A 24,749-nucleotide genomic window follows, 5' to 3' on the forward strand; every position below is an offset into this window, starting at 1 on the left:
CACCTGTGTGTCAAGTCTTCCAAATCTTTGGGTAACTGTGTCACAGCATATGACATCTCTGAGCCAAAACAAAAGGCACAGCTTCACATTCAGGTTGAGGGATGATCAAAACAAGTATATCTGAAACATTATCTCCTTATTCTCCACTTTCTACCCTGGTGCATATTAGGTGCTCAGTAAGTATTTGCAGAAAATGTAAATACAATAAAAATACAAAATTTTCTGATTGAATGGAGTAGGCAGGCTTTGGGTTCTAAGTCTCTAAGGGCCAGGAGGGCCCAGCTAGAGTTGTATCATATTTCTGTATTTCCACTGTATTTATTTCTTGGGTTATTTTTGTTTATGGCAAGTGATAATGGTTTGTCTATTGAGACAGCAATGGACTTAGTTTGCTTTTTCAGTGCATTTTAAAATTTAAGTATAAAACAAGCTTATTTTAAGTCAAGATGTTAGGGAGACAATGGTGGAGGTGGTATGCTGTGGGGTGTTCTAGTCAAATGGTTGAGGTTTGAGGAACATGTCCCTGGGTACCCCAGCTCCCAGCCTCTCATCCCCCCAAGCCCACCTACGTGAGGTCTTCAATCCCCACACCTTGGTTTGTTCAGTCAACAACTCTTTTTATTGATGCCTACCCCAGGCTGGGTCGGGCCAAGAAATATACAAGAGGAGAATGAGATTCAGTCCATGCCTGAAAGTCAGTCCTAGGGGCAGGGAGCACAGACACACAGACAGCCACACGGATCTGGTGGCAGGGCACAGTCTCACAGAGGGGCACTCTGGACACAGGTAGTCAGGGAAGGCTTCCTGGAGAAGACCTCACAGGGGAAGCAAGGGGTGAGGCAGCCATCAGAGCCTTCGTCTTCTGTACATCTGTGGGCAGGTAACTTTTGAGACTGTACTTGGCCTCCTGCCATATGGGCCCTTTCCTAGGATCCACCTCCACAGTTTTTAAGGCTTCCCTGAGACAATCTATGTAGACCAGGTGCTCAGCCCAGTGCCTGGCACCTCATCACCGCCCCATCAATGCACATTTTGTCCTAAGTGCTATCTACAGCCTACCTAGGTCTTGGTTCCAGCTCTGAGTAGTCCCAGCAGTCGTCACACGCCGACGGGGCTCCCAGGCGCCTTCTGTGCACCTCATGGGCAGAGCTCAATCCCAGTCCACCTTAAGGGCTCGGAGAGTCTGGACTGCCTTCCTCTCATTGGCCAGTGACCAGTGAGCCATGGGCATCCACTCTCCTTCCAGTGGCATGTGGGCGTCTACTTCTGGGATGCAAAGCCTACATGTGAGCATAAGCAGAAACCAGTCCCCAGCCCTGCAGACCCTCTTTTTGTCACCAAGTGGGCTGGGAAGTCTGAACTCTGATGTCTGCCTGCCCTGGGGCAGCTTCCACACTCCTGGAGCAGCAGGGAGAGGGCCTGCAACAGACCTCTCAAGCTCCAGACTGAAGCAAGTGCATAACCATCTTTCTATTCTGGGGCTGGGGCTCAGCCCTTGGACCTCCATGATAGGCTGTGAATCTCAACTGCAGAAACACCTGATGTTGACAACTTACTTCGCAAAATGGGCAGAGGGTTGTTAAGTGCAACCCATGGAGCTGGGACGGGGAGAGGGGATTTCTGGCAGTCAGTCCTCACCACAACCCCGAGCACAGGGCAGGTGGGGGGAGGTGGAAGCAGGCGGGAGGCCCTGGCAGTCATTCCTCAACAGGAGGGCAAGTGGGTCCGGGGGTGGGTGAGATGGGCTTTAGGCCCCACAGTCAGTCTGGCCTCAGATTTCGAAGGGCTAGAAGAGGTATTTGCGGCAGGATTCAGTCCCACACTTGCATTCAATACGGACCCGCTTCTTGGGGGAGCCGGGGAGCACGGCCAGGCCAAAGTTGGAGTCCATGCGGGTGCTCTCCATGTCCACGGGGTCCACTGTGGAGTCACACAGCCAGGGAGGGCGGGAGGGGGGAGGGGACTTGTTAGAAGGCCTAGGTGTAGTGTCCCACTGCCCCTTTACCATGAGACCCAGGGAACTTGGGGGCTGGGAACAGGGCTGGGGCCAGGGCTTAGCACTAGAGGGTGTTCAAATGTTAGGAAGATGGCCAGGATTTGGGGGTTATGGGGGAAAGGAAGATAGCCAGGGTTTGTGGGTTGTGGGAGGCAGGGGGTGTTGGGGAGAACCAGGAGGGTTGTGTCAGGCAGAGGTCCAGGAATGAAGGGTCACCTGGGCATCAGAGGGATATCTGAACTCTCCTGCCAAAGATCCCCTCTTGAATGTCTCAGAGGTGGCTAGTTTGTCAAGTAGGGGACTGGTTGGAGGCCATAGAGTGTCCAGAGGCTTGGAACGAGGAAAGCCAAAAAGGGTTAGGAGCAGGGAGGGTTGGGGGACTGGGGATATTTCAGACAAGATTGGAGTCAGGAAAAGTATCTAATTCTCAAGCCAAACATCTTCCTCCCCCGGGAGTCTTGGGAGAAGTTGGTCCAAGGGTTGGGAATGAGGGGACCCCCAAAGGGTAGGCAGGGTTCCAAAAGTCCAGATGGGAGATTGGGAGTCAGAAAGAGCATCTTAAAGCTCCTTGGGGAGGGGTCTTTGTGTCCCATGTCACTGTGTGCCCCTGCCCCCAGTCCCTTGACACCCCCACCTTGCATGTTGTAATCAAAAGTGAGCTCCTCGCCTGCCCAGATGGTCCTTGTGGCAAAGAAAGCAATGCGGGGCAGCCGCTCATCAAGGTTGTCTATGAAGACGTTGTACACCTGGAGGTTGGGGTCGCACTGGGAGAAAAAGAATAGCAGGAGGGTGAGGAGGGGACCAGCCTGCCCTTCCCGACCCTCGCCCACCTGCAGGGTACCCACACTGTGGTTGACAAAGTGGGAGATGTTGCCATAATAGGCGGCATCCACGGTGTACACATCCTCCACGTAGTCCAGGTCGAAGAGGTAGGTAGCACCCTGGCGGTCATAGATCTGGCCCCGCCGCTCCGCCTCCTCCGAAGTGATGATCTGGGGAGAGGGCCACGGGAGAGAGGGGATTGGCCAAGAAGGCTCAGGAAGGCCAGCTCAGTGCCTGGCCCCCCAGGAGGAGAAAAACAAGTGAGCAGGGAGGACCCCTACCCATGTGGCTGGTCCTCAGCTGCCCACCACCCATCCACCCTCAGGCCTCTGGATGGTCTAGGGCAGCGGTCACCAACCGGGGGTCCGCAGACCACTGGTGGTCCGTGAGGTCTGAAAGGTTGGTGACCGCTGGTTTAAGGAAACCTTTGGAGCAGCGGTTGCCAACTGGTGGTCCATGAGGTCTAAAAGGTTGGTGACCGCTGGTCTAGGGAGTCTCTCAATGGTGAGTGAAGGCTGGCCACAAGGTCCAGTGGTGAGACAGTAGACAGACAGACAGACAGACAGACAGAGAGACAGACACAGATATAGCCCCATCATGAGACCCATAGTGAGATATAGGAGATGCACATCAAGGGCAAGAAAGAAAAAGACCCAGGGCTCAACAGAGAGAGGAGAGGAAAGCAGGGAGAATGAGAGGCTGACTGATCCAGGGCAAGGGGGCCTGAGGCTTCGCAGGACCCAGCACAAGACCAGAGAGCCAGCACAGGGCCATGTACACAGCAGTGAGAAGGACACAGAGAAGCAGAGCCCTGGGCTGGTGGGGAGAGGGAGACTGAATGGGAGGCTCAGACAGGAGAGCAAGAGGCACAGTGAGAAACACAGACAGAAGCTTAATAGGAAAGATCCAGGTCCAGAGATAAGACCAAGATCCCTGAGAATCTCGGATGCAAGAAAAAGGCTGAGGCCAAAACCACAGAAGGAAGATGAAAGAGGAGACAGGAGCTTGGGTAGGAACCCCTCCCTCAGCCCCGAGGCTATGCAGTGTCAACTACTGGAATTTAAGATGACAGGAGTCATCTCTCCAAGGCTGGGTCCCCTGCTAACCTAGTAAACATGAAGCTGCTCCACAATCCTAGCCCTGACCGCTCCCTGCCTCCCAAATGCTGTACGTGGATTCTCCACCCCATCCCTATCCAGCCCAATCGCTCCTCTCCATCCCTCAAGTTCCTTCTTCCCCCTGGGGCCAGCCATAACAGCCTTCTGGTAACCCCACATGTAGCTAACCATGCCAGTCTCTGGGTGAGGGTTCCCTGGTACCTAAAACTGCCCACGCCTCAGCCTAGGGCCCCTGCAGACCAGGCAGATCTTTCTCCTCTCCCAGGTGTCCGCCCAGCCCTCAAAAACAAGTGCCAGCAGTGTACAGCACACAGCAGACTCGCAAGAAATGCCATTTTATTCTTTCTAGCCCAGCAACCTAGTCCCTGTCCAGCAGCGGTCCTACTGGCAACTCACACACTCTTCCCCCTACACACACACACACACACACACACACACACACACACACACACACACACACGACTTCTTCCTTCCCTCTCCTTTTGTTGCAGACCCAGTGCCCATCACCAGCCCCCTTCTGACACTGGATCTACCCTTGCCTCCTCCTTGCTCACCCACATGCCAGCTAGTAGCCATGCTGTTTCTACTTTCAGATCTCCCCTTCTAGCTTTGAGCACCCTGTTTTCTCCACTCTGGATGGCCACACTAGTGTCCTGTCTCCTACCTGCCTCTTACACCATCACCTTCAGCCTCTATTCCCTGTCAAATGCTGATCAACAACACCTTTAGGAGACCAAGATCTATCCCTCAGGTCACACTGCCCACTGCCCCATCCTCCAGCTTTTCCTTCAGGAACCTGGAGGAAAAGGGTTTATTTATTCACCCACTCATCCATTCAGTGGGTTTTCATGAGGCTTCCCCTGTGCCTGGTCCTAGTGCTCAGAAGTCAGTGTCTGCAGAGGCAGGCATGGGTCACAGTTGGGTGGGGGAGACAACACAGGAACCAGGCTCCGTCCTGGCCCTCAGGGGTCAGTTCAGTGGGGGAGCCACAGGGACCAGGCCCAGTCCTATCTTTCATGGGACAGTCTTGTGACAGAGAAGAGATGGACTCAGACATTCACAGGGAAAGAATGAGGAAGGTTTCAGGAGCAATGAGAAAGAGAAACACCATCGAAAGCAAGCCGCAGACCATAAAAGGGCTTTGACACTAGGTTGAAGAGTGGGGACTCTCCTGAGGGACACAACAGGGGACACAGCAGCATTTTGAGGAGAACGGCAAGGCCAGTCTCCCTCTACCACCTGGAGAGCACACACTCTAGTTTTGTGGCGGCAGCTCCAGATGTTACTTCTCTGCGCAGCCTTCCTCAGCCTCCCAGAGCCGACCCACCAAGCCTCTCTGCAGCCCTGGGATCAAAGCGCAGCCTCTGCGGGGCTGCCAGCATACTGGGTGGTGTCTGAGCCAGCGTGTTCCTTTCAGCCCCTCCCCAACCAGAGGGAATGCCCCATAATTTCCCCAGTCTCATCTTCCTGCCTGTTCTGCCCCTACCTGCTCCCCCAGTCTCACCAGGAATGAGTCACACTGCAAGCCCTCCAGGGCACAAACCGTTCCTGCTGTCTTCTTTTCAGGCCCATTCTGTAAGGGCTGGGCCACCCGGATCACTCGGGGACAAATCAGTTCGTGTTTCTGCTCCCTAGCAACTCTCCACGACGACTGGGGAAGATGGACGGGCTAGAAGCTGGCAGCTTAGAAAGGGTGTTGACATGAACAGGAACCAGAAGACTCTGCCCCCTCCCAGATAATGGGACCCTAAATGTTCTCTTCCTACACGTGTCTCCTCAGCCAAAAAACCAGAAAACAAAAAACTCCACCAGGTCTGGCAAGGCACCAATTTTAGACACTTGAACCTTTTTTTTTTTTTTGTATCCACTTGACTAACTTGATGACTCTGAGCCCTTTACTATACTACTCGAGGCCTCAGTTTTCCCATCTGTAGAATGGGGATGACAATGACAACAATCCCAGCCAGACAGGGGCTGTTGTAAAGATTCAACAAGGTGAGGGATGTGAAAGGTGTTTCTGTTTTCGTTTCAGTTAGGAACCAAGCAGTGTTAGGAGAGGTTGTGCGTCCTGTATCTTGTCAAAATCTAAGATGCTCCCTTTATTGTATGTGCCCTTTCCCCAAGAAAGGAAAAACTGCTGCTCATTAAATGCTATGCTATCATTTAGTTAAACTAATTGAGACTCGCTGTCACTTCAGAGTTTTTAAAATATGAAGACAATGTATGTTTTAGAATGGATAAAACAGGCTATGGCTCTGTTGAGTGAGGGGTAGGGATGTTCTGACAGAAGGTGGAAAGGTGCAAAGGAGAGGAAGGGCAGCTCACGTGAAGGAACCCTCAGTGCAGAGGTAGAGGTAGGAGAGTGAATGCCGTGTCCAGATTGTAGGACAGGGTGGCGAGCAGATATGGGATGTGTACCCTCGATTGTATAACACTAGATAGGGTCTGGGACAACACCATGTAATCAAGTAAATTCACATTTCTACAATGAAGTTTATGAATAGTTATACCAAGTAAGAGAAAGACTATAAATATGCCCAAATCAGGTCCAGTTAGGTTTTATAGCCAGATGGGTTACAAAAAAACTTTTGGGTTTCTGAACTTTAGAATGTAATGGCTAACACTGATTGGAGCCTTACTCTATACTGAATAGTGTTTAAATGTTTCACACATGACAACTCATTTAGTTCTTACACAAGTGTATGAGGTGGGTGCGCTTATCATCCCCATTCTACAGATTAGGAGACAGACACAAGGAGGTGAAGTGACAGCTGATGAGTGGGGGGGCTAGGATTCAATCTCGGGCACCAGGCTCCACCCTCCTGCCCATTTTGCCATGCTGCCTCCTCAGGAGGATGCAAGATGAGTTTGGCTCTGGTAGTGTTTGGGGGCCTCTGTCGCCATCAGGAGGTCCCACGGGTCTGAGGGTACTGGAGGGGGGCCTGGAAGGTGCTGAATGGAGCAGGAGGGAGGCTAAGAAATAGCTCAGAGAGAATGTGTGGAGAGTAGGAAGAGTAAAGACAGGGAGCAAGAGGGTCCCTGGAAACCCTGATGTTTCCAGGGTAGAGGATTCAGCACACTAAGGAAGAACAGCCAGAAAAGTACCGGGCCCAGGGGACTTTGGGGTGCCTGGGGGCTGCAGATTCCTCCTCCGCTTTGCCTCAGGATCCTGAGCTGTAGACAGCCTTTCCTTAAGATCGTCAGTACAGCAGAGTGAGGCTAGAGACACTATCTGTCCTGGGCCTCCTCTAGGACTGCCGGGCTCCTGTGCGGTCAGGACACCGCCTCCTCTAGGCCATCAGGGGCTCTGGAGTATGCACACATCCTCCTCCAGAATGGTGACATCCCTCCGAGGTGTTAACATCTCCTCCCAACTGTTAGCATCCCTCGGAGGTCTGGACACCTCCTCCAGAGCGTCAGGACCTAAGGGTTTAGACAGTTCCTCTAGGTTTAGAGTCCTCCTGGGTGTAGACCTGATCTCCTTTAGACAGTCAAAGTCCCTCTGGGGTGAGGACACTTCTTTTTCTCGACTGTCAGGACAGTGTGGGTGCGGACACCTCCTAAGGCAGACCACCAGGGTCCTCGGGAGTGTGGAGAGTTTGCTCTTATCCTCTAGGTCACTCTGGGATGTGGACATCTCTTCCTGCGGATTGTCAGGACCCCTCTGGGGTAATGCCACCTCCTCCTCCTTCCAGACTGTCAGGTCCTTTGATGTGTGGACACTGCCTCCACCAGACCGCCAGGATTACCTGGGGTATGGACAGTCCCTCATCCAGACTGTCAGGGTGGACTGCTCTGCCTCCAGACCGTCTCTGCCCCTCAGGGCAATGGCCCTCTCTGCTTGACAGTTTGTCAAAGTGGAAGCCTCTCCTCTTCATCAGTTTCATTACTCCTGTTTAGACACCCTCAGGGGTATGTCCCTTGTGCCAATTTCTGTCACTTCCCAATCCTAGCAACCCCTAAGAAACCTGTGGAAATATGGAGGCATTTAGGGTTGTCACCATGACAGGGCCCACTCATGGACTGAAATGGTCCAGGGAAGTTAAATGCTCCTCGGTGCATGAGATGGTCCTACCTAACAAAGAACTGCCCCGCCCCAAATGCTCCATGCCTCCCCCCTTTGAAAGCGACACGGCAGACACTTGCTAGTTCTTCACCCAAATGCCTGTTTTCCACCTGGGCACACAGCTAAGTCATACTTCTCAGCCTGCCCTGCAGGGAGGCAAGGCCAGGGACTCGGGTCCAAGCAGTGGATGTGGACAGAAGTGATGTGCTGCATCCAGGCCTGGCCCATTAGGAACCTCCCCCCGCCCCCCCAACTCTTGGTCTACTTACCAGGTAAGGCTGAGGATCAGAGGCAGCTCCAAGGCTCTCAGGCATGGCAAAGGCACAAGAGGGAAAGAGCCTCGTAGCCGCTCCGCTGTCTACAAGGACACTACCCACACACCCATGCCAGACAGTCACAGGAGCAAACAGACTTCTAATGTGCAGAGTCACTAAGACTTGCGAGTTGTTTGGTCCGGCAGCTAGCCTGCCTAACACAGCTGGTCTTTCCAGTATCCTGCAAGTCTAGAGGAGGAAGCAGCCAACCTCCGCAAGGCATGCCTTATGTCCCACTCCTGACTGTTCTTTTTGTGCAGATTAGTAAAAGGCGCTCTTTCTGGGAAGACACTGCCGAGCAGTAAGCTGGACCCTTGTAAAATGAGAAATGCCTTTTCAGGTAACGCAACCTTGTGCAGACCACATGGCCCATTAAAAGGAACACTGCCTGGATTTCAGTTCCCACTCTTCTCTTTGCTCGGTACCCTTATGAAATCAACCCAGTCTAGAAGTGTTTCAATGTACTTTTACCTACCAGCTTGGAATACTCTCTCCGCTGCCTGGAGAGCCCTAGCACTTGGGTTAAACACCACCCCCGCCCCCCACATTTTCCACAGTGAAAGCAGGAAAGTTGTAGGCACACTGTGATGAGAGCTGGGCGCACACAGTAGGAACACAAGGTGGGAAGAGCTGCACACACACGCATGGTCCTGACTCCCTACCTCTCCCACGTACTCCATGACGAAGCTGTTCTTGCGGATCTTCTCCAGTGTGCGGACACCCCAGCCACGCCCATCATCCGTGCGGAAGATGCAGAGGTTGTAGCGGATGCCCTTCTGTACCACACGGTTGGGGCAGTCATAGCCACAGCGGCAACGGGAGTTGCACTCGTAGATGGGCAGCCCAGCTCGCAGCCGCACCTGGCCCTGGTCATTGTAGGCAAACTTGTGCAGCGATGCCCCGGGGCAGCAGCCTCCAGCGGGGGCCCACAAGCAGTCCTTACACTCACAGCCCACGGCCACCTGGTTGAGGGTGATGCCCTCACCAACACGGTACTCGTTAATGTATACAAAGGCCCGAGGGGGGCCATCCAGATCCACCTCGTTCTCTACGGTGATGCGTCCCAGGTGGTTGCGCTTGGCATTGAGCTCCTGCTCCCAGAGCTGGAGTGCCCGTCTCTGCTTGGCCTTCTGCACCAGGTAGCTGGCCAAGCTTGGGTCCAGGTGCCGGGGGGGCTTTGACCGGTGGCGCCGCCGGAGCAACTCTCGTTCTAAGTCCTTGTGGAACTGCTTGAGAATGCGCACACACTTGAGATTCTGCCGTGGCTCCCAGGTACTCTCTGACTCTGGGTATCCACGCCATTTTACCAGGTAATACTCCTGTTCCTGTTGGGGGGACCAGGGGGATGGGGGCCACCATAAGTGGCGAGACCCTTGGGCCAGCCCTCGTGAGATTTCCATTCCAGAACCAATGGATAACACCCAAACCACACCCCACCCTTTTCTGGAATGGCTCCATGCATTGGTTAAAAAGCATGGGCTCTAGAGCCAGGATCAGTAGGTTCAAATCCTGTTCTACTCGTACTGTCTAAATTCTAACTTTTTTAAAAGTGATTTTAATTTACTTTTAGAGAGAAAGAGAGAGAGAGAGAGAAACATCGATGTGAGAGTGAAACAATGACCAGCCACCTCCTGCACGCCCCCGACAGGGAATCAAACCCGCAACCTGGGCATGTGCCCTGGGAATGGAACCAGCAACCTTTCAGTGCATGGGGCGATGCCCAACCAACTTAGCCACACTGGCCAGGGTTAAATTCTAAATTTTAATTTTATCTCCTAAACCTACTCCCTTCTCGGTCTTCCTCATCATTAGCTCCCTCCTGCTAGCAGCTCAGGCCCCAACTCTTGGAGTCATCCTTGACCCCTTTCTCTAACAGTCCTCACATCCACCCTCAGCAAGTCCTGTCAACCCCACCTTCAGACTACATCCAGAATTCGACCACTTCCAACCATCAGCACTGCCACCACTATCATCACTCGCCTGGACTGCAGCAGTGGCCTCCTCACTGGTCCCCTTGCCCCTCTGGTCTGTTCTCCAAACAGCAGCCAGAGGGACCTTTTCTTGCTGGGGGCAGCTATAGGACACAGTTTAACTACACAGACACCCTGGGTACAAATTCTGACCCTTCATTCCCTAGCGGTATGGCCTTGGACAAGTTATTTAATTTTGCTGAGCCTTGGTTTCCTCATCTGTAAATAAGGGGAAAAGCTTAATTTTTTTTTGTTAACATTCATTATGTAGCATGTACTGTTCTAATGTACTGTACTATTAACTAATTTAATCCTCACAACTCTATATGAGGTAGACACTACTAAGCATCCCCATTTTATAGATAAGGAAAATAAAGTATTATTTTTTTAAAATTTGCATTAAGTATCCCGAGGTTACACGGCTAGGATTTGAACTGAAGCGTGCTAACTCCAGTCTGTTCTCTTAACTATGCTAACATTACCTCCTGTGGCCATGACAGCAGTTCCCATTTCACAGTGTTGTTGGGGGGATTAACTGAGTTTCTGAGGGAAAGCACCTTGCACACGTGCTCAATAACCGTTAGCTATCCTCATCCCCACTCTTGGGCTCAGTGGCTCAACTGGTTTGTATGCTTAGGGAAGTGGGAGGAGAGACTTATTTGGGGCTTCATCCCGGCTCCTGGCTCCCTCAGAAAGTTACTAGGTTTCTCCACCAGTGAGATAGAAATGAGAAGAGGGCCTACTAATCCTTTTTTTTTTTTTAAGATCAGAGAAGAAAATTCCATTTAGAATCAAATGCAGACAGTAGGGCAAGGGAGCAGGAAGGAAGCCAGCTTCCTTGAGCCACCCCTGCCCGGCCATGGTCACCCCAGACTCACGCGGATCTTCTTGTAATCACACAGGTACTCGACTTCAAAGTCATAGAGATTCCTCTTGGAGATTCCGAGGGCAGGGCATGAGAGCTTGGCCAAGCGGCACAGGTCCTGGAGCTGATTCCAAGAAGATTTGCAACACACACTGCAGCCTAGAACATAAAAAAACATTACTGGGCATCCTGGCAAGGCCAGGAGTCAAAGAGTACCCGAAGTCCTTCCTGGGACTGCAAAACCATCCAAGCGTTCAGGGCCTAATCCTCCTCTCCTCCACACTTTGCAAAAAGAGAACAACCTCCCATCTCAGGGGGGAGCAGTGCCCCGAGAGTGTAGGTGGTATGAGGTGAATATATCCAGGGCACCAAACAAACTGGAAAGACTGGTCAGCAAGCCCTGATCTGACATCCCTGGGGGCCAGATGTGTCTCGGTAATTTTTAATTTTATTTTACAAGCGTAGTTCGAGGTATATCCCACATATTACCTAACACCCCCAGTGGAGTCAGGGGCTTCAAGTCATAATCAAACACTTCAATAATTCTGCAGCAAAAGTCTGGATTTTCACATTAAAGAGGAGAAATAAAGATGTAAGGTAGCGCCACCGAACAGTCCCACGGTATAGTCTCGTTTTGCCACTGAAGGGTGCCAAACTTAAGAGTTCAGAGCTTTTTAAATTTCGGAATTATGAATAAGAGAGTGTGCAGTGGTGTTAGATTACAGGAAGCCTCGCTGAATGATTATCTGGGTGCCTTAAACCCACGAGGTATATTTTTTTCACACTGCATTTTGGCTGTCTCGGCCTCATCCACATTTCTGTGAAGGGTAAAGCTTGCCCAAAGGAATTCAGGAGCAGGCAAAGCAGTAATAGGCTAGTGACAATGCTTCTTTAAATATACCTGGGGTGTTTCTGGGGCTACCCAAAATTTTCAAGACACACCGATCTTTCTAAAAAAGCCTTCTGACTCAAAGATTCAAGGTACATTCTTAATGTGCTTTAGAAGCCATTTTATCAGATCATTTCCCACATTATAAACGTACAGTCATTCCTAACCCTGTTAATATTTTCTACCTCCCATTCAAAAAATAACACTGAAACTCATGATGAAATGCTGTGTCAACCTCAACATGTATAAGAGCTTTGCAACATTATTTTGTGTGCCCTACCCCCTACACACACACACACACAGACACACACACACACACACACACACACACACACACAGGCCTAGTGGAGACACGGCCTGTGCCCACACCTTCCTCTCCCTATGACGTCTCTCCCTTTCAAATCCCTCCACTTGCATTTGAACCCCCACTAAAGTGGTCCCAACTCACATCTCCAGCTGCTGGCGCCGCACTGACCACAGGTGGAATCTCCTATCCCTTAGCGTCCCCCGCCACACTCATGGAACCCATCCTCCCCGCAGCTTTCCTCACCCAGAGGAGCCCCCGCCCCCAATATACTGAGAAAATCACCCCTTTTCCCCCTGCACACGGAGGAGTCCAGCTCTCCCATTCCGGAAGACCCTGCCCCTCTTCCTGAGGGAGTCCCCTCTAGCGCAGACCCTTCCCTCATCACGCTGAGAGGGGAAGAGACCCAGAGCACAAGATCCCCCCGCCCCCCACTCTCCAAAGGAGGTTCGTGCCCTCCCCTTCTCTCTCCTTCCGGCGTCTCGCGTGGACACCAAGCGGGTAACGGTCACCGGCGGCTGATTTTCCCGCGCGCGGGCACGGCCTCCCAGACCAGCTGCCCCCGCGCGCGCGCGCACGCGCCGTCCAGTCGCTGCCGAGGCGCGCGCCCCCTCGCCAGTGCCCACTACACCCCGCGCCCGCCGCCGCGAAGCACGCGCCCCCTCCTCTCCGCCCCGCCCTGCCTCGCGCGCCAGGCCCGCGCTTCCCCGGCCCCGGCCTCTCGGCGCTGGGCTTCCGGCTCCCGGCTCCGTGGCTTCGGACGCCCGGGTCCCGAGCCCGCCACGCTACCCCTCCAGCCCACGCAGCCCGGCCAGCGGGCCGGCGCCGCTGCCACCACTCCTTCACCTTTTAAATTTTCCGCCATCTTTCCCCACGGCTAACGACATTCGGGCCTAACCGGCCTCGCGAGAAGAGACCTCGCGCGGGCGTGGCCGAGAACGCGCAGCCTATTGGCCGCCCCGCTCCGCGAGCAGGGCCCGCGCGGACCAACCGGCGAGCCGTGACCGGCCCCCTCCCGCCACTCCGCTCGGTCCCGGAGGCGGATGCTCGCCGGCGCTTTCCCAGCGTGCGTCTGCGCGGCGGCGGCAGCGGCGGCGGCGGCGGCGGAGGTTGCGGGAGGCCCTGCCGGTCCTCCGGTCTGTCTGTCACGCCGTCAGCCAATCGTGTTGTCAGCCAGCCAGACCGGGGCGGCAGGGGTTGGAAGGCTGCTGGCGGAAATCCGTCGTTCTGTCAGACCCCCAGTGACCACCCCCAGGCGGCCCGTCACGTTTTAAGCCCGAGCAGATCGTGACTCCCCGCCCACGGCTGACTACGCTCCCAGACTGCTGCTCGCTCTCAGAATCAGTCCCGACTCAAACGGCACAATGGGTCTCATCACAGCTGCCTATCAGACCCCGCCTGCCGTGCCTGCCATTCACACTATCAGTCACCAGCAGCAGCCATCCGCGGGCACTCCCCCACCCCCCGCCGGCGGCAAGTCCCTGGAGGCGGACATGCTATGCTTACTAACAGCCACACTGCTAGTCAGCCTGTCACTGCCCCAGCCGGTCCCCGGTCCCCGTCCCTTCTTCGCTGGCAGTCACTCAAGCAGCGGTTTCTCTGCCTGTCCTTGCACTGGCACCTGCTCTGAATCTCCCCGGGGAAGGGGAAGTCATCTCTCTCCCCACTCAGGGAGCCCCAGACACCAGCCATGCCCTCGGGCGGGCTGCCATTAGGTCAGGCCTGGCTGGCATTGTCGGCATCTCCTGTAGCCCTGTCAGGCAGTCACACTATCTGCCATCAGTTGTCAAACGACTATCAGTCCCCTTTCATTCCGACCATGGTCAGATAGTTCATTCTCTCAGAGCAAATAGTCACAGAAACTAAAGGTAGCATTAAGCCTCCAAGCCACCTGTCAGTGGGTCAGCAGTCTGTCCTTTCTCAGGGAGGCATGCCCCCCACTGGACAGTCACCCATCAGGGCAACTGTGATTCTTTGTTGTTGTTTTTGTTTGTTTGTTTGTTAATCCTCACCCGAGGATATTTTTCCATTGATCTTTTAGAGAGAGTGGAAGAGAGAGGGAAAGACAGAGAGAAACATCGATGTCAAAGAAACACATCAATTGGTTGCCTCCTGCACACGCCCTGACCAGGGCCTGGGCTGGGGAGGAGCCTGCAACCAAGGTACACCTAGGTACCTGCCATTGTCCAGAATCGAACCCAGGACCCTTTGGTCCTCAGGCCAACGCTCTATCCACTGAGCCAAACCGGCTAGGGCTGGGCAACTGTGATTCTAATCTCATACACTCATCAACTCAGGCAGCTACACTGCTTTTTCTTGGTCAGCTGGCTTGTGACCCATTGTGTCTGCCCTTCATCATATTGTAGATCAGCCAGGTAGCCAGGCTCAGCATCCAACTGAGCACGTGATCTGTCAAACAGGCTGTAATTTGGTCAGGGCGGACAGTCAGTCACCAGAGACAGCTGCCTATCAGAGGGCCACAGATCTGTCCACCAGCCAGCCTGAAGTCTCCCCAGGGCAGCCCTCCTTTACACATCACCAGGCAGAGTAACATCCAGACACTCCCTCCGGCCAGGTGTGATTCCTAGCAATAGTCATCCTCCACCCACAGCATCCATGGGTCAGGAGTCATCCAGCGTGTCAGTCCCTCTGGAGGCTTCCAGTCTTCTACACTGTCAGACCCCAGCCCCAGTCAGTCCCAGGTGGGCTGTAATTGTTAGCTATTCAGTACTGCACAGCATCAGGAAACCTTAAGTCAGCTCCTGAAATTGCCTCTCTCTTTGTCGGTCCATGAGTTATGTAGTCAACCAAACAGTTATATAGTCAAACTTATAACTGTATAGGGTTATACAGTTATAAGGTTACTAGAGCCGAGTGCACGAATTCGTGCACCTGTGGGGTCCCTTGGCCTGGCCTGCAGGGTCAGGCTGAAAGTGGCTCTCCAACATCCCCTGAGGGGTTCCGGATTGCGAGAGGGCACAGGCCAGGCCGAGAGACCCCACCGGTGCATGATTGGCCGGGGAGGGACCACGGGAGGTTGGCCAGCTGGGGAGGGACCTCCGGAGGGCTCCAGGGCATGTCCGGCCCATCTCACCCAGTCCCCATCAGCCAGACCCCAGCAGCAAGCTAACCTACTGGCATAGCATCTTCCCCCTGGTGGTCAGTGTGCATCATAGCGACTGGTCAAATGGTCGAACAAACGGTTGGACACTTAGCATATTAAGCTTTTGTTATATAGGATTCTGTCTGTCAGTCCAGCTGTGAGCTGTTTGGAGAAATGACAGGTTCCATCAGCCCCTGCTTGCCATAAGTGGAACAGTCAACAGCGTAAGTCCCACCATACATTCCCCTTCCTTCCCTAATTCCATCTAGAACAGAGTCTGATGTTAGTCCTCACAGGCCCCAGTCTCCTGGGGCAGGCAGTTCCCTCCCACTCCCTGGCGTCCAAGAGACCTGTCCAACCCATGAGAGTGGTTTAAAGTATGATGTGTGTGTTTTTTTCTTAAAACTTTAAAAATATAATGTTAAAGGAATTTTAAAAGGAAAAAACTCCTAGACACAATGTGTCCCTGTTCCTTTCCAGTTTTTTCTATAGATACATTCCCAAAACAAGTCTTCTGGAGGGCAAGTTCTGGAGGAGGAGGAGGAGGAGGAGGAGCAACCCAGTGGGCTCCCAGTTGGAAGTTTGTTACATGGTGTGACCCCCATTGTATAGATAAGGAAACTGAGACTCAGAGGTGTGGCATCTTGCCTGGGTTCTACAGCAGATCTAGATCTAGCTGATGGCCTCTTCCATTGCCATTGGCCAGGACTTGGTTTACACAGGGAACTGGGCAGAACCAAATTTTAATACTAAGGGGGGGGGGGAGTCTCTGTTTTCCACTATAAATATAACACAAGCTATATGTGATTTTGTAATAGCCATTGGTAATCAATGAGATTTCATAATAGCTGTCTTAGATCTCTGGAGCCTTGATGTCCTTTGTCTAGGTAATTCTTCTGGGTTGCTAGTGAGCATACGGTTTGTGATCACATGATCATCTCTATTCCTGTTACATAGGACTGACTGAAATTACAACTGGATTGAGCAAAAAAGGGATTAAGATGATTAAGACTCAAACTTGGAAGGAACTAAGGCAGTGGAAGAGCTCAGAACACGTGTAATTCCTTAAATAAAAATTTATTAACTTGAAATAATTGTGCCTATTACAAATAGTAAAACCCCTATTGTAGAAAAAGAAAGAGGGGGATTCTGCCCATTAGGATCCTGTGTGAGTTGTGTGCATGGAGAGTGGGGAAGTCTAACCATTGAGAACTCTCTTGATCTGGTGTTGATTGAACAGTTTTCAATAAATAAATAAATAAATAAATAAATAAATAAATAAATAAGGCCCTAGCTGGTTTGGCTTAGTGGATAGAGCATCGGCCTGCAGACTGAAGGGTCCCAGGTTCGATTCCAGTCAAGGGCATATGCCTGGGTTGTGGGCTTGATCCCCAGTAGGGTGCATGCAGGAGGCAGCCAATCCTTGATTCTCTCCCATCAGTTATGTTTCTATCTCTCCCTCTCCCTTCCTTTCTGAAATCAATAAAAATATATTAAAGAAAAAGAAAGAAAGAAAGAAAGAAAGAAAGAAAGAAAGAAAGAAAGAAAGAAAGAAAGAAAAAGAAAGAACTCTCCCACTCATTTACCACACCCAGCCGCATGCCAAGCTTTTCCCCACTTTAGGGCCTTTGCACTAGCTGTTCCTTCTTCCTGGAATGCCCTTCCCCCAAATATTCACCTGGTTGACTCCTTTGCCTTTAGGTTCAGCATAGCTGTCACCTCCTCCAAGTGGCTTTCCCTGAACACCATGTCTGAATGTCATTTCCCCTCAGCACACAGCACTTATCATGGTCTGTAACTATCTTTTGTTTCTATTTTATTCCTTCTTTCTTGTCTGCCTCCTCCCCTAGAATGTCAGCCCCTAGAATGTCAACCCCACTAGGGCAAGAATTTTTGTCGATTTTTCCCACTGCTTTATGCCAGACTCTAAAGTAGTGCCTGACAATAAATATTTGCGGGAAGAAAAAGGGCACAAGGAAACAAAGAAATACAGGTTAAATGACTGAGGAAACAAGTGAATGAATGAATGTATGTGTAAAGCTAAATAAATGAAAAAGGATAGATGAGCCGGGGGGGGGGGCAGGGTGGAGGGGGGACAATGGGAAAATAAGGGGACATATGTGGCCCAGCTAGAGTGGCTCAGCAGTTGAGCGTTGACCTATGAACCAGGAGATCACGATTTGATTCACGATTTGATTCTGTCGGACAAGCAGGAGGCAGCCAATCAACGATTCTCTCTCATCATTAATGTTTGTATCTCTCTCTCTCTCTCTCTCTCTCTCTCTCTCTCTCTCCCTCCCTCTCTAAAATCAATTAAAAGAATATTTTTAGAGAAAGTCATGTTATGGTTTTTTTTTTAATATATTTTTATTGATTTCAGAGATGAAGGGAGAGGCAGAGAGAGATAAAAACATCAATGATGAGAGAGAGCCATGGATCGGCTGCCTCCTGCATGCCCCACCCTGAGGATCAAGCCCACAAACCTGGGCATGTGCCCTTGACCGGAATTGAACCTGGGGGCCCTTCAGTCTGCAGGCCGACGCTCTATCCACTGAGCCAAACCAGCTAGGGCAAAAAATATATTTTTTTTAAAAAAGGGGGAGACATATGTAATACTTTAAATAATAAATAAATTAAAAAGTAAATTAAAAAAAACAGGATAGATGAATAAAAGGGACTTTGGGAGAAAAGGACCCCAAATTCCCACATTTGGAATACAAACAAACTGAGATTTAGAGAAACAAAAAGACCGTTATTTTATTTTTATTTTAAAATTCTTGACTGAGAACTGAGAAATTTTGTATAAAAAGGGGCTATTGCTAAGGCGACTGGGGCCCAGTCAGAGATAACAGCATTGGAGGGGCTGGTAGAGAAGAAACGGGCCTTGGGGACCTGGACGCCGAGAGAAGAAGGCCGTAAGCAACAGCTGCCAGGGGATCAGGTGCAGAACAGGGGGGGATGGTGTTGGCCTAGTCGTCCCATTCATCGTCCTCGTCGTCATCTCCGGCCTGGTCCTCCCCTTCGTCTAGAGGGGGACAGAAAGAGTGGGACTCAGATGGGCAGGAGGGTTCACAAGCCCTGGAGAGGGGGGTTCCTAGGGATTAAGAAGTCAGGACTCGGGGTCCTGGGGGCCTGAAGTCTCCTGCGAGGAAATCAGGTCTGGGGCCTGTGCATTGGCTAAGGATGAGGCCTCCTCAGAGGAGAAAGAATTAGGGTTTCTGTTTGGTACAAGATATAGTTGGGGTCTGGGTTCTAGTTGGAGTTTAAGTGAATATTATTGTCAAAAGTGTATGGTTAGTTGGGATATTATTGTCACACAAAGGGTTAACATTAACAGGCTTGTCACTTAATGGGATGAATTTAAATATTATTAGCAAAAGTGGACTAAATTACAATATTATTGTTTCACAGCAGGTTAATGTTAATATTGTTGACACATAATGGAGTTAATAATATTAACTCCAAAAGATATGGAGTTTATTATAATACTAGTGGCCTGGTGCACGGATTCGTGCACATTGAAAGGAAATTAATTAGAAGAGATATTTTAATACCGCTATTCGCCTTTTCTTTATGATAGAAGTGTCAGTTGCCATCTCCAAGTTTTACTAACCATTCGCTATAAGCAGAATCTTCTGATCTCATATTTGTTTTAAGAGGCAACTGTCTGAAACATCCCCAAACACTACAGTACTTTAAACTCATTTGTACTATGGCCGATGGCGTGGCATGCGGCACAACACTGAGACATTATAGACTTAGCCTTTTATATATATTTTGTAAATGATGTGCTTTCTTTCAGCTTCAGAATGTCAACAAAAACAACCAAATTCACAATCGACAATGACAGATCAAAACATACACATGCGATTGGAGCCAGCAAGAGCTTTATATGTATCGCACATGCACAAGTCAACGTTTATTTTTAAATTGCCAGTATGCATCATATGTACTGGCCGGTCGGTTGGTCGAATGGTCGGATGTATGTACGGTCCGTCACTTAGCCTTATATATATATAGATACAGATAGAAGATTGTCATATAATGAATTCATGTTAATCTTGTGAATACACTCTGGGATGAATGTTAATATTATTGTCCAAATTGAAGTTAATTAAATTATTGTCACCTAATAGGTTGAACTCTATATTATCCTCACATAATAGTCGTATAACAATATTGTTGACACATTAGGGGATTCCTGTTAACATTCTTGCAAAAAGATTGGGTTAGTTATAATACTATCACATAGTCATTGTTAATCTATTGACACATGGAGGTAGGGTGAATAATACTGTCAAAGATGGGGTTCTTTCTAATATCTATATATAAAAGCCTAGGCAACCGTTATGACCAGTCAACCGCTCAACCGGTTGACCAGTAGCTATGACGACACACTGACCACCAGCGGGCAGACACTCAGTGCAGGAGCTGCCTCCTGGTGGTCAGTGTGCTCCCACAGCCAACATCCTGTGGCCGGCCAACCTCCCCCGGTCCCTCCCCCTGGCTGGCCAGCCCTATCAGCCCAGATCGCCGGCCAGGCTGAGGGCCCCCACCCATGCACAAATTCCTGCACCAGGCCTCTAATATTATCAGAACAGAGTGGGCTAATGTTAACACTACTGAACAAATGGGATTAATGTTAATAATGTGGACACACCTTGTCATTAATGTTAATATTATTGTCAAAGATAGACTTAATTATACTATTGTTACATAATGACAACATCAACATTGTCAAAAAGGAGACTGAACCCCGCCAGCGTAGCTCAGTGGCTAAGCGTCAACCTATGAACCGGGAGGTCATAGTTTGATTCTTGGTCAGGACACATGGCTGGGTTGCAGGCTCGCACCCCGTGCAGCAGGCAGCCGATAGATGATTCTCTCTCATCATTGATGTTTCTATCTCTCTCTCTCTCTCTCTCTCCCTCTTCCATCTTCTCTAAAATCAATAAAAATATATTTTTTAAAAAAAGAGAGACTGATACAAGCTACACCTTATCACTATCTTCAACAGATGGGGCTGATGCTACTACTGATGGAGACTGTTGGGGTTGTTTTTAGGCCAACACTAGCCATGGAAAGCAGGGTCACTGTCCTGGCAGGTTGGACTCCAGAGAGGACAGCCCGCAAGTGGCAGGGGAGGGCAGACTCTCACCTGAGGAGTGGATGGCTTTGCTTCTCTTCTGCATTACGTGCATCAGGGCACCCACCAGCCCTTCGGAGCTCTGAGGTGGCGGCTGCAGCGCAGAACTCTCTGAGGCTCCAGGGGTCTGCAGCAAGCAGGGTCCAGCACAGAGGGCTCAGGGCCTGTGAAAGCATTTCTCCCCACCCCTTCCAGTCTCCTTCAAGACTCTAAGCCCACCTCTCCGCATCAACCTCCCAACCCTGTCACTGAACCCCACAAAGCCTGGGACCCCCATCAGTTTCAGCCCCAGTCCTCTAGCATCCTTATTTGCACAGTACAACCCAGAATCCCAGGCCCCCAGTCCTTCATCCTGCTGGTCCTCACCTTGTTCAGCTGAATTCCCTGCCGGATTTGATCCAAAAGGGCCCCCCGACCTCCAGCAGGGGCCAGGCCCCCCACAGGCCCCAGAGGAGGAGGGACTGGGGGAGGCACTGGCCCGTCCCCAGAGCTGGGTGGTGGTGGTGGTGGAGGTGGTGGTGGTGGTATGGGTGGAGCCCCAGCTCCAGGGAGTGGAGGGGGTGGTGGCCCAGATCGTCCTGTGGCTGGAGGGGGTGGTGGTGGAGGGCCCCCTCGGCCCGGAGGTGGGGGTCCCCGGGGAGTCGGTGGTGGTGGTGGCGGCACACCTCCCAAAGGTACAGGGGGCAGTGGACCAGAACGACCCTTGTTACTCCCCACAGTTGGGGGCCGGGGGGGCTGGTTCCCTCCTCGGGATGGCGGTGGGGGTGGTGGAAGCGGCTCTGAGGGGGGAAATAACACATAGCTATTATTATAGTTTAATTCCAAACCTGTTTCACTCATTTGTAAAATGGGTACCCGAGCCCTAGCCGGTTTCATTCAGTGGATAGAGCATCAACCTGTGGACTAAAGGGTCCCAGGTTTGATTCTGGTCAAGGGCACATCCCCGGGTTGCGGGTTGCGAGCCAATCCCCAGTGTGAGGCCTGCAGGAGGCAGCCAATCAATGATTCTCTCTCATCATCCATGTTTCTATCTCTCTCTCTCTCCCTCTCCCTTCCTCTCTGAAATCAATAAAAAACATTTTTTAGTGGGTACCCAACTGACCAACTCCCAATTGTAGCAGTAGAGGGGTTTCCAGGACTAAGTGATTACTTTTGGAAATCAGCCACCAGGGCTGGAGAAGAAGGGCGTGTCCAGAAAAAGGGACTCACCCTGGCGCCTCATCTCCTGCCGCACAGCTTCCAGCCCGCCCTGATCCTCAATGAAGTCATAGATAAGTTTGGAGGTCTCAGCATCAGTGAGCTGGGCCTCACTGATTCCCGCCTTAGAGAACAGGCTCCGCAGATCCGGGTCCAGGTTGTTGACCTGCCCCAGAGGAAAAAGTCAGGGGCAGGAGTGGGTGAATAAGGTGAGGAGGGAAGGGACATGGATTGTCATCGGGTCCACCCCAGAGAGGAAGCTGAGAGGGCTGAGGGAAGGGGAGGGTCTGGAGGTAGGTCTGATCGCTGGACTATGGAAGGATAGGAGGGAGCTGAATAGGGTCCAGGGGACTTTGGAGTTACTCACGTCAAATCCATTCTGGGGGTCCCACCCCACGTGGCTGACATGTCTAGGGGAGGGGAGGAGACCCCAGTGAAGCTCTACTGCCCTTTCTGCCCTCCCTTCCTGGCGAAGCCCTCCTGCCCTCTCCTGCCCAGAGGGGCCAGAATTAACAAATGAGCCATAAGTGAATGAATGAGAGCAGTAGTTATGGAATTAGAAGGGTCCATTGTTTGTGGTGCCCATCTATCCATTTCATCCCCATTTTCACCATCTCTCCACCATCCATTTGTCCAACTAGCCATTCCCATTCACCTGTCAGACTGCTGATCCATATTTGTCTCTCCACTTATCTGCCTACACACATCTGTTTACCCATTTGTCCATCAATTTGTCCTCGAACACAATTGTCCATCCACCTATCCATCTATCCATGTGCTCACCTTTCCATCCATCACTCATTTGTCTCCATTCAACCACACACTTCTGTCCATTTATCCATTGAACTGTTCATTTATCCACAAATCTGGCCATCTATCCATCCTCGCCTACCTTGTCTGTGAACCAATCAGCCTATAGATCCATCCTTCTATCCCCACTTCCCATTTACCCATCCTCCCATCCTCCCATCCATCCAACCACCTATCCATTTATTCTCCTCCCATTCATTCATTCATCCATCTATCTACTCACCCTCCAGCCCACCCAGGTTAAGACTAGGGTGAGGCAAGTGAGATGCCTAGGGTACAACATTTAAGGAGGCACTCACTCTGAGTCATCAATTGAACTTGCATGACCCTGAAAATTTTGCAACCTTGGTGCCTCACTTGTCTCTCCCTAGTCCTGGCCTTGCACCCACCCACCCATACACTCATCTACCCTCCCACCCACCCCCCAATCATCTGCCCATCCTTTCATCCACTTAGCTCTTCTCCTGTCCACCTGTTCATCTGCCCCCCTCCCAGGGATCTGTGGGCCCGCTGGAGAAAGGTTCTCACTTGAATCCACTAGGTGCACCAATATCAGCCTTTCTGATCTTTTTCTTCCCTGAGCGTTTCTTATCAACTGGGCCAGGGCCAGGTACCGGGAGCCCACGGTATCGTGAACTCGTGATGTCCGGGTTCTGGATGTCCACTGTCCCCATCCCCAGGGACAGTGGTCCAGCTGCTGGGCCTGTGGGGAAATAGAGTGACTAAACCATTGACCCACTTACCCACCAACCAAAGTATAGGGGCAAGAGAGAGGAAGACTGTTTGGGGAAATCTCTGTGTCTGTTTGATGGTCATGGAGGGAGGGGATGAGGGATCCAAGGAGGGTTTATGGAGAAGTGAATGGGTGGTTCCCAAAAACCATTCATACATTCACTGATTCAATTATTTATTCAGTCACCCATGCTTATCACTTCAGTATTGACTCATTCATTCACTGGCTTATTAACTAATTAATTTGTTAAGTTATTTGTTCACTCATTCGTTCATTCAATCATTGATTTCTTTGCCAATTGAAATTTTATATCACTTTTTCATTTGTTCACTGTTCAGGTCATTCACTCACTCACACATTCATTAATTTACTAAATCATCCCTCCATCCACTCATCCACTTATCCACATACCAATTTACCTATGCACTTATACACCCACCTATACATCTATATATCTATCTACATTTTCACCCTCCCATCAATTCATCCCCTTACTCTACCATCTATCCACCACTGATCCTTCCACCCACACATCCATACATTCATCCACCCACTCAATCACCCACTTATCCCTGCACCCACCAAGTTACTCACCCACCAACCCACCTGTCCATCCAGAGACAAGGAAGAATTAGCACTCACCCCCTTGGTCTCCACCTGGGTGCGAGGGCAGGGGTGGAAACCCTCCTCTTCTCTCTGGGAAGATGGAATGGGTAGAAAGCTCTGACAACCTTGCCACAGATTCCTGTGCTAGCCTCTTATTATCCTTACTTGCACTGGAGGACTCACCTTCATTGGCCGGTGCTGGTGGTGGGGGTAGCTGGCGTCTGTCTGTAGAGAGACAGGTAGACTGGGAACCAGAACCATGGGAGGGGCTTTTACAGCTCCCCACTCTTGCATTCACCTCAGCCCAACCTCCTTTCCTCCCCCAAGGCCCCCTCACCTCCACTTTGCCTCTGGTTCCTTTTTTGTATCTTCTCCTGCACCAGGGCCTGGAAGGCCTGTGCCTCCTTCTCATCTGCAAAGTTCAGCCCCACTTGGCAGTCCTGCACACACCTTGGGGTCAGCAGCCTTCCAGGACCCCCATACCTTTCCCATATCCCCCTCACCCCCCCCCACATCCCAAATGAGGCCCAGAGGTCAGGTGGTCACTTACATCTCCAGCAAAGGTGTGGAAGAAGGAGGTGGGAGTGGAGTAAACCAGCTGTGAGTATAGCTCCTGTTCCCAGAGCAACAGGCCTGTCTAGAGAGGAGGGGAACACACTGGCACTGAGGCGTGCCCTGGGGGCAGGTCTCTGTTATCTGGGCAGGGAACATGGTGTCCAGATTTGGAGCCCCGGGATCTGATTTAGATATTTCTAACTCAGCATCAGAGAGTTGGGGGTCTAGGGGTCAAGATGTAAAGGGTTGGGTTAC

At 51.2% G+C, this 24,749-nt stretch overlaps 2 protein-coding genes and 1 pseudogene across 6 annotated transcripts in view; all 3 read right to left on the reverse strand.

The window, feature by feature from the left end:
• Nucleotides 1-1,174, reverse strand: part of LOC307095456 (small ribosomal subunit protein eS26-like) — a 9,734-nt pseudogene extending 8,560 nt beyond the window's left edge. Inside the window, exon 1 of the transcript XR_013815258.1 lies at nucleotides 1,060-1,174. The product of XR_013815258.1 is annotated as a small ribosomal subunit protein eS26-like (transcript). The remainder of the gene's footprint in view (nucleotides 1-1,059) is intronic.
• Nucleotides 1-13,715, reverse strand: part of SUV39H1 (SUV39H1 histone lysine methyltransferase) — a 14,869-nt gene extending 1,154 nt beyond the window's left edge. Inside the window, exons 1-6 of one of the 4 annotated variants that reach the window (XM_079765031.1) lie at nucleotides 12,630-12,740; nucleotides 11,165-11,310; nucleotides 8,979-9,641; nucleotides 2,842-2,988; nucleotides 2,631-2,760; nucleotides 1-1,920 (exon numbers count right to left, since the gene is read on the reverse strand). The exon at nucleotides 1-1,920 is cut by the window's left edge and continues 1,153 nt beyond it. In XM_079765031.1, the coding sequence (XP_079621157.1) occupies nucleotides 1,787-1,920; nucleotides 2,631-2,760; nucleotides 2,842-2,988; nucleotides 8,979-9,641; nucleotides 11,165-11,310; nucleotides 12,630-12,729 (1,320 nt within the window). In that variant the 5' untranslated portion in view covers nucleotides 12,730-12,740 and the 3' untranslated portion in view covers nucleotides 1-1,786. The other 3 variants (XM_079765030.1, XM_079765028.1, XM_079765029.1) reach the window with 3 other exon arrangements.
• A 4,518-nt stretch (nucleotides 13,716-18,233) lies between these two features.
• Nucleotides 18,234-24,749, reverse strand: part of WAS (WASP actin nucleation promoting factor) — a gene marked incomplete at its 5' end in the record, with an annotated part of 7,522 nt that continues 1,006 nt past the window's right edge. The window contains 10 exons of the mRNA XM_079764643.1: nucleotides 18,234-18,472; nucleotides 20,606-20,720; nucleotides 20,960-21,372; nucleotides 21,803-21,956; nucleotides 22,158-22,200; nucleotides 23,129-23,303; nucleotides 23,976-24,029; nucleotides 24,123-24,164; nucleotides 24,277-24,379; nucleotides 24,490-24,576. Coding sequence (XP_079620769.1) covers nucleotides 18,417-18,472; nucleotides 20,606-20,720; nucleotides 20,960-21,372; nucleotides 21,803-21,956; nucleotides 22,158-22,200; nucleotides 23,129-23,303; nucleotides 23,976-24,029; nucleotides 24,123-24,164; nucleotides 24,277-24,379; nucleotides 24,490-24,576 — 1,242 coding nt within the window. The 3' untranslated portion in view covers nucleotides 18,234-18,416. The remainder of the gene's footprint in view (nucleotides 18,473-20,605; nucleotides 20,721-20,959; nucleotides 21,373-21,802; nucleotides 21,957-22,157; nucleotides 22,201-23,128; nucleotides 23,304-23,975; nucleotides 24,030-24,122; nucleotides 24,165-24,276; nucleotides 24,380-24,489; nucleotides 24,577-24,749) is intronic.

The sequence above is a fragment of the Cnephaeus nilssonii genome, assembly GCF_951640355.1.
Source record: "Cnephaeus nilssonii genome assembly, chromosome: X".
Taxonomy (NCBI): domain Eukaryota; kingdom Metazoa; phylum Chordata; class Mammalia; order Chiroptera; family Vespertilionidae; genus Cnephaeus; species Cnephaeus nilssonii.